Raw genomic sequence first — 17,093 nt, 5'->3', positions numbered from 1 at the left:
TGCGTGAACTTCTACACATGACTCCATCCTCCTTTTACTGGTTTAATGTAGTTAAATACAAAAGGACAATGACCAAGACAGAGTGTTATATAAATTAAACCTCTTTATTATAAAAATATATAATTATCCTTCGGTATAAATATTCCAAATATTAAATATTTCAATACATTCTTTATACTTTAAATATTTCCCAAAGCCTTTACTCTACCTTCCACTTCTATGCTCTCATTTACTTACAGGCATTGTCATTACAAATCAACAAAATATCATCAAATCACAGAATTTCCACCTACAACATCAGCCGCACTACAGCGACGCGGGCGCACGCCGAGACGGTCAAACTGTCGCCGCGTCTGCGCCTGCGTCGGCAGCGGTGCCGTCTACAGGTCACAGCATATCAACAGCACATCGCGTGACAAGCAGCGAAAGCGTTGCGTGGAGGTCAGTAGCTGACAATAAGCTGCCAGTGTCGCAGCTGGCTGCCGACGAGCAGCAAAAACAACAAACACAACAAAAATGTGCCAAATTTAATTGTGTAGCCGTCGCAAAGACAAATGTGGGCGCACACCACTACGCCTCCACTCTTTCCTCTTCAAACGCTGCGCACTCTCTTGCGGGTGCAGCGCTCAGCAGTCAAGCAACAAAATCAAATTACTACAATTATAATAGCCAAAAACAAGACGAACATCTGCAGCAGCCATTCAAATTGGCCGGGCTGCGCACGCGTTTTGATGCAACAGGCGCGCCAGGTCTAGGGCGTAGCGAAAAGCTTTCGGCGCTTGAAACTCCGACCAACTTACAAGAACGCCATGAGGGCAGCAATAATAAGAAGACAGCAGCGCGTGCGCAATGGTCGCAGTTGCTGAAGTCACAGTCTAAAGAACACCAGCGAGTGCATGTGGCGCACAAAAGCCAACACAAGGAGGTGAAGCGGCACCGCGCGCTGGCGGCTGATGAATTTTGGAGAGCGCATGAGAGCGCGCAGAAACTGCGCTGGGCACATGAAACTAGCGCTGCTATTAAACGTCGCCTACGACGTTCCACCGATGCCATAATATTGTTGCCTGCGCTGAATTTGGACGCTGCTGAGCAAGTTGACAGTATGAGTGCAGAAATACTGAATGATGAGCGCGTGCACGTGGCGCGTCGCTCAATTAGTGACAGCAGCAGTGAGAGCGCCGGTGTAGCGACTGCAAGCGCCACAACACAAGTTGAAACGTCAGCGCAAGTCGCCACATCTTCGGCTTCCACTGATGTCGCTGTGTCTACGTCCGCTGCGGTGGTTTCTTCCTCCTCCTCGCTGTCTACATCCTCTCTCGAGGACTTTAGTTTCTCCTCTCCCGTTGTTGACACGCAACCTAGTGTCATCTATCGCAACTCAACAACGAATCAGCTTGTCGCTGATGACGCTAAACCCATTCAATATGTTGCGCTCAAGTCGAAGCGCGCACGCTCGGCTGTAAGCGTTAGTGTGCCCGCCGAGGTGCTTCGTAAGCCTAAGGAACCGATTATCATTATCGATGATGTGGAGGAATTCGATAGCGGTACAAATAGTGAGCACGACTTAACCGCTATGGCCACAGTTGATGATAAAAGCGAAGATTACTCACACGATGAGCCAATTGAGCCGCGCATGTTGCCGCTACGTCCAGTGCTGCCCAATCCGTATGAAGATGAGGAAATGTCAGTTGTTTATGCGGAGCAACATTCCGAGATACGGCTGATGTGCGAGGTCGACTTGGATATTGCGTCCAGCACGTGGTACAAAAATGGACAGGTGAGTTTTCAGTGTAATTTAGCAATTTTAGAAGAGGTTGTATATACATATGTATATATATAATATATTTATATATAATATCGAGTTTACAGAGAGGGAAATTAAACAGATTTGAATGGAAGTTAATTCTGTGAAAGTCAATTCATTACACCTACTAGTAGCATTTCTTTACCAAATGATTTGATTTGTGAAGCCATTGGAAAGAAGCAATCCTCTTTTCGAGCTTTTCAATTAGCAGAACACTTAGAAGCCAATACAAATTTGCACAGGCGTTTAATTTACATTCCCGCCAGTTCAATGGGATGTCTGAAGGTATGCGCTCCCAAGTGTTTAAGTATGAATCCCTCAACGCGGCACACTCAAGAATGAAATTTTGAGTTGTTTCCACCTAATTTTCTTCCATACACCTTATACAGATGGTGTCTGGTAAGATTCCCAACTTTACAGCATGGACGCCAGTATAATAGGGCAATGAGCTGTTAACCCCACAACTAGAGAAAGGCTAGCCTTACTGAGCGCAAGAGATCTCTTGCGATTGATCTTGGATCAAAATGCTTTTGCGACAGCTCATGTACCGGTGGTGGCCAAGCTTCTGCGAAGCCCAACTATCTAGTAGTAGAACACAAGAGGTTACGAGAACACCGATCCGCTTCCATTCTATAGCGATAGCGGTTTTAGGGTGCCTTTCCTTGTCAGGTCATTAGCTTTGCAATTTCCTCCGATTCTGCTGTGGCCTGGCACCCATACCAGTCTTAACACAAAGACACTCAATGCTATTGATAGTAAGGTTAGGCACTCCTCGACTTATCGTCTAGTATCGTCATAGCGTCATAGCATAGGATATCGGAGTATTCAGATAAGTGTTCCTTTAAGAACACAGATTCTTTGAATCTTATAGCAAATTTCGCAGCCATACTCCTTTAGACGATGTGTACGGGCACAATATGCAAGATGGTGTTAAGTGGACCTTAGTGCACCACACATGCAGATGGGCTCTCTCTCGAGTTTCTTTGCGGTTTTTTATATACCCCTCCACGTCATAAAGACTCCATAACTGCTACATCGTGTGCGTAGGCAAGTTATTTGATCAGGATCCATGTAAGAGGAGAGAGAACTTCACCTAGATAAATAGTACCTCGGAATTCGCTTCCTTATGTATCAGGCCATGAGTCTCTCCAGAGATTTTAGTAAGAAGGAGGAGAGGTTGATCGGTCTGCAATTATCGACTGTAAGAGCCCTTCCAGCTTTCGGGATGAAGGTAACTCTAACTCGTCTCTAGACCTTCGGGATGTAACCCAGGCTTATGTAGTTTGCATAGATAGGCGCTAAACAGCTGTTTGAAACCTTGACAGTCTGCTGCAGCTTCGCTCGTATCATGCCATCCCGTCCCGTGGACTTGAAAAGTTTGGTCAAATTGATCACCCTGGTCAAGTGCGAGCAATCCCGAAGGTCGACAAAGGCTGCGCCATCAGCATCTCTCCGAGAGATATCCGTCACATATTGCTTGGGAAATGAGCATCCGAAGTGTATTTACACTGTTTAGGGCTCACTTATCATTGACTAAACGTCTGCAAACTCCTTCTCTGCAGCCTGGTAGGTTTATAGCAATTCAAGAGCCGCTGTTGGAGTTGTTCTTAAAGCTCCAGTTATGCACAGTAGAAAATAAAGGAATAAATGCGCCAAAGCAATTTTATTTCACAGGCAGGGTGGTAGAGAAGGGCATTTTAGCTGCACGTATTAAACTGGACAATGAGCGTGGCACCGCTCTTCTCTAGGAAAAATTCTATTTTTTGGGAGCCACTCGACCAATTTCAACTCTATTTGGTGTGTAGTAATCCAGGCATTTCCATCAGACGATGTGAGTGTAGTCTACTTTCCGTATAACAAACCATTAAATTTCAGCTGAGTCTTTCTATTTAGATCAAGCATCAATTAAGTTATCAGTATAAAACTTTGCACAAATAAATTTCTCAAGGTATTTATTTTTTGCCGAAAATTACCGAAATCGGGCTGTAACTTTACAAGCAGCCAGACGCCAAATATGTTAACACTCTTGTTTACGGCGGATCTTTTACCGAACATATCTGTCAACCTGTGTTCCATAATGAAATTCATGGAGAATATTTCTGGAATAGTAACATTTATTTGTGTCTTCCTTACCCCCCATTTAACTAATATATATAAATATCCTCAAATTTAGGGTTGACTTCAATTCGTCAATATGTACGAAATCTTAATGAAATTATGAAAAAATCTCTTTCTAATAACAGCGCCCCTTCTTGCTTGTGATATTAATTAATAATTTCAATGTTTCCCCCTTTTAATTATCTTATTCTTATATTATAAATCACTTTAAACGAGAGCATAAAATGTTCGAAATCTCTGGAGCTTAGACCTTCCTTACTGGTTCTAATTATTTTGTGATTCAGTTTTTCAACATTTTCGAGCTTATTTTTTTTAGCAAAATTTCAAAAAAATTGTATTCCCAATTAAAAGGTTCAAAAATAATATATTTTATTTCGTTGCATACTCAACGGCGTTTATGCGTTGAACATAGCAAAATAACCACAGAAACCAGCGTTAACAAGCAACAACTACAAAAATAATAATCATTATTGAGACTGAATGGCACAATAAAAACAAAAGTACACCATAAAACCGACAAAATTACTGACAAATAAATTTGCAGTTAGTTTTTCAACAACTCAACAAAAATTGTGAACAAGTTGTAATTGTTACAACCAGCGGGGAACTACCATAAACACTGAAAAGCATAAATGAATGGAATGTAGAAACAACAAAAATAATAATAAATCATAACAAATATTAGCAACAAAACGAGCATATTGCATACTTTCCGGCGCGGCAGCGAGGCGTAAATGTAATTACAGTTATATTACAGTGTGGTAACTGCGTTGAATGCATCGAACGAGTGCAATAAATGAAAAATATATATATAAAACTGTGCGCTCGTATAATTTTCATTGTGCTGCTGTTAGTTCGTGAAAAGTTTATTGTGTGCAACAAAGCGACAACAACAATAATGCAAGGGTTAAAAACGAAAATTTGGCAGAAAAAGTTGGCGGCATTCAACGAATTGGCAGCTCATGGCAAATTGTCGGAATATGAATGAATTCGCTGTAATAATGGCTCAGGTGGGCGTTGCGCACCCGCACATGCTTTACCGTTATTCACCTTTGCGTATTTTTGCCAATCGGTCAGTTGGCACCATAGAGCTTTTGTGCTTTTTTTTGGCTGAATTTTGTTTGTAACGTTTTTGTTTTTGGCACATTCTGATGTGGCAATGACTTCATACTGCACGAACCGCCAACTGCTGCAGGTAAAATATATGTAGCGGACAGTGGCTGCAAAAAATACGCCGTCGACGTAACGTTTGTGGTATAATTGGCGATAGTTTAACTGCTTTCAGTTAGTTTCCGTTGCTTTTATGAGAATTTGCTGGTGTGCTTATTGTAACTTTTTCAACAGATCATTTTTGTGGCACAATTCAAATATTTTTCGCTACTATTGACGCATATTTGCAGCGAGCAATTTTGTAGGGTATTTGTACAAATGGATGGAAGTTGAATGAAGTTAAACCTTCTCGTGGCGAAAAAAATTAAATAAGTATAAAGCGAATAACAATTAAAATAAGGGAAGGCGGAATTCAGCAGAAAAAGAGCTAAATTGTCTGTCATGCGTAAATTAAATTCGCGAAAAAACGATTGGAAGTGTCAATAAATGAAATGTAAAAGATTGAGGAAAAATAAGTGATATTATATATTGACAATAGTAAACAAAATTGTATAATATTCTCATATAAAAAATTAAAATTAATTCCTTTTTCTACTCGTGGCGATATGCTACCGTTTTCATTTGTGATCGTGACCTATCTTTGTGGTTATGTGAAGACTGTTTATAAGAATAATAGTTTGTGAGCTGACAAATAGCTAATAATATATAAATATTGAAAAAACGAAAAAATCCTTCAATATGGCATAGAGTATACAACTATTATTTTTTAAAGTTAAATATGCAATTCAGCGCGCTTAAGATAAATTCAGCGCAACTTTATTGAAACATATGGTATCTCTATTATAAAATATAAATTTTTTGATTAAATTTTCAACAATTTAGCGCATCATCTAACCGCATTTTTTAACCGAAAGTATTATTATTGCAGTTTCTTTGTAATTTTGTTGTTCAGCGCTCTCAACTAACGCTCAAAAAAGTTATGTGAGCAGTTAGTACTCTTAAGGTAAATTCAGCGCAACTTTATTTAAAAATTTTGTATTTCTATTAAAAATAATACGTTATTTTCATAATTCAGCGCATAATTTGCATTAATTTTAAAACTTAAAATAAGTCAATACAACACTGGTCAGAGTTCTTTAATAATTTTGTTATTTAGCAAACACTAAAAAAGTTATGTGAGTAATTTAATACTCTTAAGATGAATTCAGCGCAACATTGCAAGTTTAATTTAAAATAATATGTTTTTGTTGATGTTTTTACAATTCAGCACAACACCTGGCCTCGCTTAAACAGTAGAGGTAACTCAATACAACATATATCGAACTTTTATTTTGCTCAACGCTTTCAACTAGCACTAAGCATAGTAAAATGAACAATTCAGCGCTCATAAGATAAATTCAGCGCATCATCTCTGTTCCTTTTTGAACTAAACTTAAAGTATAGTTAATGACAGTTTCCTTTAAAGTCTTTTATTCAGCGCTTTCAGCTAACGCTAAATATCAAATAAGTTTGCATATATGAAGTTCCATTTTCCACTTGACACATATATATGTACACCATTCTCCACAGAATTGTGAATCGTTTCCTCAAATGTATTGCCTCAATATTAGTGCTAAAAATATTTTTAATAGTACAAGCACAATCCAGCGCTATCAAACTGATTTCAGCGCCGCGGTTTCGGCTGTATAAGGATTTTATCTGCAATTTCAAATATATATTTAACATTCTGTTGAAATTAGCATAAATACCTTGCGGTTTTGAACTGTTTCTAATTAATAATGATCTCATCATATTTACTTTTTTAATAATAAATTCAGCGCACATAAACAAAGTTTTTTTTATAACAACGTTGGATTTGTCTTGTCTTACTTATTTTATCCCTTAAAATATTTAATATCTTACAATACAGCTTAAGCACTTTCCAATATTATTAATAATTTATCTGTGCTGCATTACATTTTTTATATTCAGCGTGTCTTTAAGTGCTGTTAAGCAATTTCGATAAGACTTTTCTATCTAATTTGGCTCAATCTACTGCTTTTAACTATTATTTTATGAATTCAGCACAAAAGAGAAATTTGTTTTTTAAAGAAACGACCACTGTATACTAGTATTACCAACTAACTATGAGTTATTTTTAAGCAGAAAAAGGTTTTCTTAAATTTTAAAGCGCTGAAGTCTTTAACGCCAAGTCTAGCTTTGAGCAATTCAGCGCTATTTAGTAAAAATCGAACATTACTTTAAGCAATTCAGCGCCATTTTCGCTTGCGTATTAAAATGTTGTAGACAAAACATCGGCAATATTTTTACTTCATATTAATTCAGCCAGAATTAAGTTAATTCAGCGCATACATTTCATTCGCTATGTAATATATATAAGGTATCTTTATTTCCCTCAAGCGGCGCACAGACCAATTTTCTAGAACTACAAAACTCGTTGCGACGCTCTACCTTATTGGTATGCCACCATTAGTAGCGACTTCAGCAGCTTTTTTCAACTTCTCTGATCTTCTCCTCGTTTTCGCTATCTAATGCCAATAGTTTTCGCCTCATCAATTCCTTAGCGATTGCAGCAAGCAACAAAACTGCCAACAAATAAAATCAAGCCCATACTCACATATATCTATCTATGTGCATCCTTGGCAACATGCGCTTGCAACACTTGCCACAATATTTTGTATGCGCTAGCAGATAACAAGCAGTCAGCTTGAAAAGCATAATAACCAAGGAAAAACGAAAAATTTCGGAAAACAACAACAAACTGCAAAACAATGCACAGCAATCAAGCGTTTGAGGATAGGAAAGAAGAAGCAGCACAACTGGAGGGGAAGAAGCAGAATTTGAGCTTGCAGCAGCAGCTTCTGCAGGCGTATACACCGAACTGCAGCGCAAAAACTTACGCTCAACTTAAGCGGAATGCATGCGTGAATTTTCCTTCGTTGTGCACAACAACAGTTGTTGTAGTTATTTTAATGTTTTCTTTTTCTTCATTTTTCTTTTCACTCGATTTCCTCGCCTCGGCTTTTGTCTTATGGCACGGTTCGAGCGCTGCCAATCGCACAGTTTGCTTCATATGCCACAACACATTGCAATGAGCGGCACGTAGATTGGGTTGGTTTTTTTCTGACCTTTTTACTTAACTTGTTACTTGCCACATGCCACATTGCGCTGAACGGCAAATGTGAAATTGAGCAAAACTTCTAAATTTCATGTTTTGGGTGGTGAAATTTGATCTGCTGCCAGCGATGCATGCAGCCATAGTTGAAGGAACTTGTGTAAGAAATTGACTTCTTGCAACAGATAAGGGAGCGCTGAAAAAAGTACGATTTCAATGGATGAGGCAAGTGAGAATAGCATGTAATTGAAAGTATTACGGTACCTAGAGTATGTAGAAAGAAATTAAAATGGTTTTCGCAAAATATTGTTGTTATAAGTTCGGTTGATGGCAACTAACTTTAATTAATTTTCAACATTTTGTAAACGCAAATAATTTATATTGCGCTGAATGCTATTTGAAAACTGTTTTTTAAAAAACTGAATGATGAAGGTGATTCCCCTACTCGTTATCATAACATTATGCGAATGAAAACGCTAGCTGAATATATTAATAATGCGCTGAATAACAGAATTTTGTATGCTGCGCAATAGTTTAACTGTAAATAGATTAAAAAACATTTATACTTCTCTGATTACTATAATTACTCAAAGGTTGCTTAAGATATTAAAAGTCAAACAGAAATATTTGAGAATTTGAGTCACATAATAAAGTATTTTTGGTGATCGATATTACGCGGCCAAAAATCTGCTTTCTTGTATACGTGTGGAGATAATATAGCATACCACACATTGTTATTATATTTTCATAAAAAATGAAACGAAACGAGTTAATGTAGGACTGGTGATATTTTGTCAACACTACTTGCCGCACAACTGTCAGATGATTCTATTGGATTTGCTTCGAGTTGCATGCTCCAATGTTACTATAACTCAACTTTCTTCCTTCTTTTTACTATATTTTACTCTTTTTTTGTAAATAAATGTGCGCTGAATTTATGAAAAATGCGCTGAATAACGATTAAATTAGTTAGTGTAAATAGGGCGATATTTCGTCAACACTGTGAGATGATTCTAATGGATTTTCGCCGAGTTGCATGTCCCAATGTTATTAAGACTCTGCTTTCTTTCCAACTGTTTACTATATTATTACTTTTTTGTAAAAAAATGTGTGCTGAATTTACTAAAAATGTTATTTTATATTTTTTCTTTACCATATGCCCCATAATTATGAGCTGAATCTAACAATATTGCGCTGAATTGCATTTCTAGTTTCAGCAGCAAATTTCTATATTTCATATATTTTAGCAAATAACTACAGTAATTGGTTTTAAAGTTATTTAGCCGACATAACGTGCAGCACACATATCAGCGTTAATATAAACGTTCGCACTAATACTCTTGCAAATCTACAGCCATCTCATTATGCTGATGAGCTTATTATTAAGTAAGCTTCGTTGGAGTTAGACCGATTACGCAAGCGCCATGAATTCGATTGGTATTTCGTTAATACAATTTTTTTATATTATTATTTTCGCAAAATATCCACTGAAAAACGCAAAACCGCACCCACATCCAATATGCGCACTGCCAATATGCCACAAGCCCGAAGTGCCACCACCAATAGCCTAGTAAACAGCGGCGCTGTCACCAAGTGAAACGCAATCAATCTGCCGCAACATTATTGCACACGTCACTGCACATAAAAGTGTGGCATGAACTGCCATTGGGCACATACACGCAACATGGCTGCACTAACTAACGGTTGTTTGTTGTTTTTGTAAGTAGCGATTTACTACGCTCATTTAACGCTTTAACCATGTGGCAGGTAGATTTTGCAGCGCTGCCAGTTGACAGCAGCTGGCTAGCGGCCAATAAATTGGCGTGCAACACACAGCAGCAATTCATACAATTACTTATGCATGTGCGGCATATCGAGCAAAGCTGACGTCTAACCATTTGAGCTCCACACTTGCAACGTTGCACCCCTTCGAACGGCCGCAACACCTTAGGCATTGAACTCTTTTCGCTTTGCTGCCACATTTCACTCTGTTGCATCAACAAGCAGGCGAAACGCGAAATGTCAACAAATTTAATAACACATAAATCTAGGCAGTGGACTCGACGCAACATCACGTATTGCACGAACAGAGTATTTGTTGGTATTGTTTTAGCTGTAAGCGCTGGACCAACACATAGCCATGCTTTGCCTGCCTAAAAGTATGCAACATGAATTCCGCTGTGGTAGAAATCCAAACGCGCAATACTTGCTTGCTAGCTGTACTATAAACGTGTTGCACCCCATGTTGCAAGTTATTTGCACTTGTGGCAAATGTGATATGCTGTATGCTGTGTGCGTCGCTGCTGGTTCAATAGTGTCAGCGCCGCTGCAGCCTCTGTTGCCGCCACATTTAGTGCTCATAAATTTCCAGTTGAACGCATTGATGGGCATTTTGCATTAATGAGTGGTGTGGCAGCTACGAGTGCCATATGCCGCCACCACCAGGGTGTGTGGTGAGCACAGACATGCTTACTAGCGAATATTTGCGCTGTCCTATCAATATCGCAGGACATATCGGACTGTATCTGCTTTTCGGAGGACATTACTTTGGGTTTGTGGCCATTTTGTTTAGCAGCCAACAATTTCAGAATGGCTAGCAACAACAAATATATGGATGCCACAGAGAAAGCTCTGTAAACCTTTCTAATATGAAAATAAATTATATAAAAATGTTATAAGAAGTGGCGCTAAATAGTGCTGAATAGAACTGCATATCGCTGAATTTGCTTTTATAATAAGGCTAAGTAGCTAAATTACATATTCTTTATAGCTGAATAGCGCTGAATTTATATTAACTACTAAATTGTGCAGAGAAACGCGCAAAATGTGATTGAATTAAAATAAATTAAAGATTTGGTTTGATTTCTGAAACTTATAATTTCAAAAAAATATGTAACCTTTAAAAAAGAAGCTAAATAAGTAGTCTCATTTTGAAGGGTTTTACACCTTTTAATGTGTTCGAAGAATTTAGTAAATATTTCAGATAAGCCTACTTGTTTTACAGCGCTGAATATAAAATGTTATATTTGTATGCACAAATTCAAATGAAGAATTCAGCTAACATGGTAATCAAAACTGCTGAATCAACTTTTAATTGTCAGCACGTGTTATTATTTTCTGTCTGGATTAAACTGCATAAAAAAACTGACCACAGAAGAAGTTAGAACAGAGTTGAATAGCTTCGTTGAAATAAAATTGTGATATTGTTCGGTAAATGTGGTTCTTAGATGACATTTGAGTAGAACTATGGGCTGATGGTTAACATACATACATGCTTATTCAATTCAATTCAGCGCACTATAGAATCAAATTAATAAACTATTAAACATTACAGAAACCTTTATTGAAATTTTTTATGTAAACCAAATTTTAATTGAGCGCGCTAGCGCTGAATAACTTCAGATTGGTGATATATTATGAACCTTTGGCTTTATAAATAATATTTTCTTATAAGAACTGCTGCTGACATCAGCTACAGGCACTCGAAGTGTAACCAATTAAAAAAGCCATAAAATCGGTTTGAAAAATTATTTTTATTTATTTTAAAGTATAAAATGTGAGAAAAATTCAGGACCAATTCACTTTTGCTCGATATGGCCACCTTATGCTTCAACTATGGCGTTGAGACGGTCAAAAAGCGAATCGCTAGCAGCCCCAATGTGACTTGCCGGTATTTTGGCCCACTCACGGACAATGGCTTTCTTCAGCATCTCGAGACTGGTGTATTTTTTACTTCGAACTTTGGTATCCAAAATGGCTCAGAGAAAATAATCCATTGGATTTCCATCTGAAGAATTCGAGAGCCATTGTGTGGCCGTAATGAAGTTTGGAACGTTGCTTTTCAGCCATTCTTGGTTCACTCGCGCTTAGTGAGTCGGTGCTGAGTCTTGTTGAAATGTCCATAGTTTGCGACCGAAATGGTTGTTTGCCCACGGCTTCAAAGCAGCCTCCAGAACACTTTCCCGGTAGTATGTCGCATTTTCTTTGACGCTAGGCTCGATGAAAACAATTGGAGAGCGCCCATCTGCGGTGACAGCGGCCCAAACCATTATTTGTGGCGGGTGCTGCCTCCTGGTGGCCAACCGATGATTTAGATTCTCGTATGAACGGTCGGTCATGTAAACCCTAGCGGTTTGAGAGTTTACGAACTACTTAATTGAAAAAAATTTTTCGTCACAAAACACAATGTTCGGAATTTGACCGCTTTCGACCAAGCTTCTTACTTTTTGCTGCTTCGGTGTGAGATCATGGGCCTTTTGGAACTTGTAAGGCTTGACCTTGAGCTCATTTTTCAATATGCGTCGGATGCTGAGGTCGGATATTTTCAGTTCTTTAGCCATTTGATGGGCACTTCGTCGTGGATTTCGCTCAAGTCGCTTCTTCACTTTCCGAAACATCTCACGTGACGTTGCAATCTTTTGATGGCCACCTCCATGGCGTTTTGCGTGCTACCAATATCATTGTAACGAGTGATGGTGCGATAAACCAAAACTTTATTCACATTGAGGTGTGTGAGCTCACGAACAACTGCTGGCTGTAATTTTCCAGCTAAATATAAAGCAATCACACTATTACGTTTGAATTCCATCGCTGATTACTTTTTTTTGCGTTCACTTTTGGCAAAACGCTTTTGTACACTTGTGAACAATACTCCGAACTGTCATTCAACTAATTTATAAACAGCTTATTCCAGTGCGACAGCTACGCGAACTATCTGAAGTTGATTACACTTCCAGTGCTGGACCCTGTAAAATTATTAAAAATGGCGAAAATGATTTAAGTTTGGATTCAGAAATTACGTATTTTATCATATTGTAATTAAGAGTTAGCAGAATTACTCTTTTCTTAATATCGATCAATGTTAATAAAATTTAAAAAATGTTCGTTACTCAAATAAATGTTCAAAATATATATTTTAATGACAAAACTCGCAACGAAACAAAACTTACCATTTATTTTAAGGTTTTTTAATGAAAATATCAGCGCTGAATTCATTTTAGATGCGCTGAATAACGTGAAAATGTGGGTTCTAACGTTTTTGAAGTACAATTCAACTTCTCTGACCAAGTTTTAAATTAAAGCCATGCGTTTGATATGTAGACCTGATCTCTTTCTAGTAAATACTATGTAACTGGCATTCGCTTTGTATATGTAAATTCATTAATTTGCCCCCAGCAAATTTAATGTTTTATGAAATCACAAAGAGAAAAATCTACAACAAATTTTGATTTGGTGGGCCAAAGGGAAAATAGACGTTTCTGATTTTATATGTAGTTGTATGTATGTGTATTGTATATTACACATACGAGAGATTTTTATACGTTTTCCTATCGATTTTTCTGGAACAGCTATATTTGTAATATCATTCAAATATAGTTATATATTGTGTTTAAATATGGTCGCACAACTGTACAGAAATTCCGAAACTTACTGTCTAATTAAGTTATTTAATTTCAATTTAAAAATAAATAGAATTTAATTTACTTTTTTAATTCGATTTGCGCTAATGCGGCTTATCAAAATTCACCGCCAAAGGCTAATGCACATAAGTATATGCAGATTACATGGGCGCTCACAACTGTAAAAGGCGCGGGGATTTCACGCTTGGGGCAAATGCAAATTCCATTTATATTTCTGGTTAAAATGCTAATGCGAAAAGTGGCAGCTGAAATTCGAAAAAATTTGAACAATTTTTAAAAATATAGAAGGTAAATCTCGAGCTTTAATGCAAATGTTAAATTTGGGAAAATTTCAGTGAACTGCGGTATGAAAACATGCAGTTTATGGCGTTGGATAGTGCTGAATTCGCGAAATATTATTTAGGAAGTCGGAAAAGCTTGAAAAGTATCATGTGAGAATAAATTTTTGCATGACAACCAAATAAACTAGAGGTGCTGAATTGTGCTGAATATATAAGTAGTTCTTCTAAAATATTGTAGAGCTGATTTATTTGTAACCTAAAGATTTAAAAACTGTGAACTTGTTAAACGGCTTAATTTCAAAATTTTCCAGCCTTCGATAAAACTTCCTATCAAACTCTAATACGGCATAATTTTAATAAAATGAAAGAGTTACTAGCTGAATTTATTAAAATTCGTCAAATGTTGGCATGTTGAACACCGCTGAATAGCACAGTCGTAAATTGAATGTTTTTATGCTCTCGCAACATGTTGCTGTACCTAAAACTAATCGAAATAGAAATATATAACTCTATAATATCTAAAATTGATGAAATTTGGTCAGTACTTCTCCTAGCACCATACTTGTATATATAGGTTACCTCAAATAAAAGCTTTTAAGCGTACGCCTTGCGTATATAAGATATCTTGGCATAGTGGAGGGGACGTACCCTCTTGTATATATTTACCTTAGTCTGCTGCGGTGAAGAAATAAAAGCGGTTATGGTTGTCTTGCTGTTTTTAAAGCTTATTGAAAACTTTTCTATGAAATATGCGTACATTTCGTACAACATAAAGTACGCTGAATTATATTTAAAGCAGCTGAATTGCTTAAAAATTTAATGGAATACATATTTGCAGCTCAAATAACGCTCATATGTTGGGATAAGAAGCGCTGAATACCATTAAAAAGTTTTAGGTTTCAATTATTGACTTTCGTGTACGACGTCCGTGTACGGAACGTTACAAAATTCACAACCAACTTTTTTTCTGCGTTGAATTATACATATATATAGCAGCCAAATAGCTTTGTAAATTGAATAGGGTGCATTCTTGCACTTTAATTAACACTTTCATGTTGTGATAAGAAGCGCTGAATACCATTTTAAAGTTATTTTCTTTTAATAATCGCAAGTTATTACAAAGCTATTTGATCCTGTGAAATATTACTTTATACTTGTCATTATCATTTTGATTCATATTAAGTTCCAATTATTGACTTTCGTGTCCGATTTACTTATACAGAACGTCACAACATCCACATCTAACTTTTTTGCTGTGCTGAATTAAATAGCACAGTTTCCTTGGCTGGCTTACTGTTAAGAAAGCTTATCGAAAACATTTAAATGAAATATACATAAATTTTGTAAAACATCAAGTGCGCTGAGTTACATTTATAGCAGCTGAATTACATAAAAATTGAATGGTGTACATCCTGGCAGCTTAAATACCACTCCTATATTGAAATAAGAAGCGCTGACTACTATTGCTAAGCTTTTTTTTAATAATCTCAAGTTGTTAAAAAGCGGTTTGTTATTATTAAATACGCATAAATTTCGTCAAACATAAAGTGCGCTGAATTATATTTATAGCAGCTGAATTGCTTAAAAATTTATTAAGGTACATTCTTGCACCTTCAATTTCACTCCTATATTCATATAAGAAGCGCTGAATAACATTTTAAAGTTATTTTTTTTAATAATATCAAGTTGTTAAAAAGCTATTTTTTATTATTAAATATGCACAAATTTCGTCAAACATAAAGTGCGCTGAATTATATTTATAGCAGCTGAATTGCTTAAAAATTTATTAGGGTACATTCTTGTACCTTCAATAAAGTTATTTTTTTTTTAATAACATCAAGTTGTTAAAAAGCTATTTTGCTCTGTCATCGTATATTGTCAGTTAGTTTTAGTTTCAAGTGAAAATTTTATCCTAATGCACTGGCATTAATTTTCAAATACAGCTATTCAGCTCACTAAGTTGCTGAAAAATATGCAAGCGTGTACAAAAACTTATAAAATTTAACAAGAATACACTAAACGACACTAAGTCTAACACTAGCTTATTCACCGCTTGGCTGTTTCAAAAGGCTTAAAAGCGCTCAATGAGCTGCAAAATACTAGACTAAATTAAGCCAAAAAGTTCGAGAGAATATTACGCAATGCATAATTTTCGGCGCTTGCGAGCAGAATACTAATGCCAGCGTCAGTAATTACTATTTAGTTATGCAAAGTGCGCAATTGCACACAATAAACTAGAGACTTTCCCAAAACAAGCGCCACCAACTGCAGTTACACAGATAACAATGGACGAAAATGAGCAAAACTAAAGCAACAAATAAACAGTGACAGGACTAAGTCGCGCTACAAAAACACAAACAAATGCAATATTCTGTGCGCATCGGTATTAACGCAGCTCATAAACGACTTAAAGTTTACGGCCTTAAATGCTTCCCACGTACCTAGGCATGCACGCACACACACACGTATACAAGAGCTCGGAGCGGCAGCGAGATAGTGAGTCTCCTCGAATTTTCACGCACTTACTAATTCCGGCGCTTATAACGGCTATACTGTTTGTTTTATGCAATTTTATATGCCTCTTCTTTTACTCAGAACTTTTTCGCTTTTCTTTAATCCGCAGGTGGTACATGCCATGGATCGCACTTCACGCGCCACCGATTATCGTTTCATTAAGGAGCCAAATGGTGCTCTCACCATCACAAATGTCATGCTCGAGGACGATGGCAAGTGGCAATGCGAGGCGGAGAATTCGCGCAGATACACGGAGAATGCGAGACCCGTCAAATTGGTAGTATTAGGTGAGTATCAAAGTGAATTATGCTTCGTTATGTGAGAGAGAGTGGGAAAGAGTGTGGCGCTGAGTATGCTAAAGAGGCAGAGATTCAAGTTGAGTAATGGCTGTGGCGCGTAAGTGCTATACGAGAGGAGATTGTCGCAAGAGGTGCAAGTTTTTGCTAATACCAGCATAACAGCCGCTAAGTAGTCATCTGCGTGGATTTTACTACGCCATTTTAAGGCCAGCCTAAATTACTGAACTTTGGGCGAATGTTCGTTTGTCGACTGCACTGACAGAAATGTTATGAATTTGTTGTTAGCGATGAACTGATTGTACTTTTCCCAGCGATATTTTCGCGAATTCAGCTTATGGTATGTACAAATCATGCGCTGAATTGCGCTGAATACAAGAATATAGTATTTTCAAAATAAAACGTCGTCGAATGTAGCCAAAGCTTATTTCCAGC

At 37.2% G+C, this 17,093-nt stretch overlaps 1 protein-coding gene across 1 annotated transcript in view; it reads left to right on the top strand.

Annotated features, from left to right (window-relative positions):
• The window catches only part of LOC120770736, a 122,667-nt gene that overhangs the window by 1,423 nt on the left and 104,151 nt on the right, over positions 1–17,093 (top strand). Inside the window, exons 2-3 of the mRNA XM_040098324.1 lie at positions 240–1,777; positions 16,472–16,649. Of these exons, the coding sequence (XP_039954258.1) occupies positions 240–1,777; positions 16,472–16,649 (1,716 nt within the window). The remainder of the gene's footprint in view (positions 1–239; positions 1,778–16,471; positions 16,650–17,093) is intronic.

This window comes from Bactrocera tryoni, chromosome 3, assembly GCF_016617805.1.
Source record: "Bactrocera tryoni isolate S06 chromosome 3, CSIRO_BtryS06_freeze2, whole genome shotgun sequence".
NCBI classification, from domain to species: Eukaryota; Metazoa; Arthropoda; class Insecta; order Diptera; family Tephritidae; genus Bactrocera; species Bactrocera tryoni.
The sequence above is the reverse complement of the archived record's forward strand: the minus strand, read 5'-3'. Positions and strand labels throughout refer to the sequence as shown.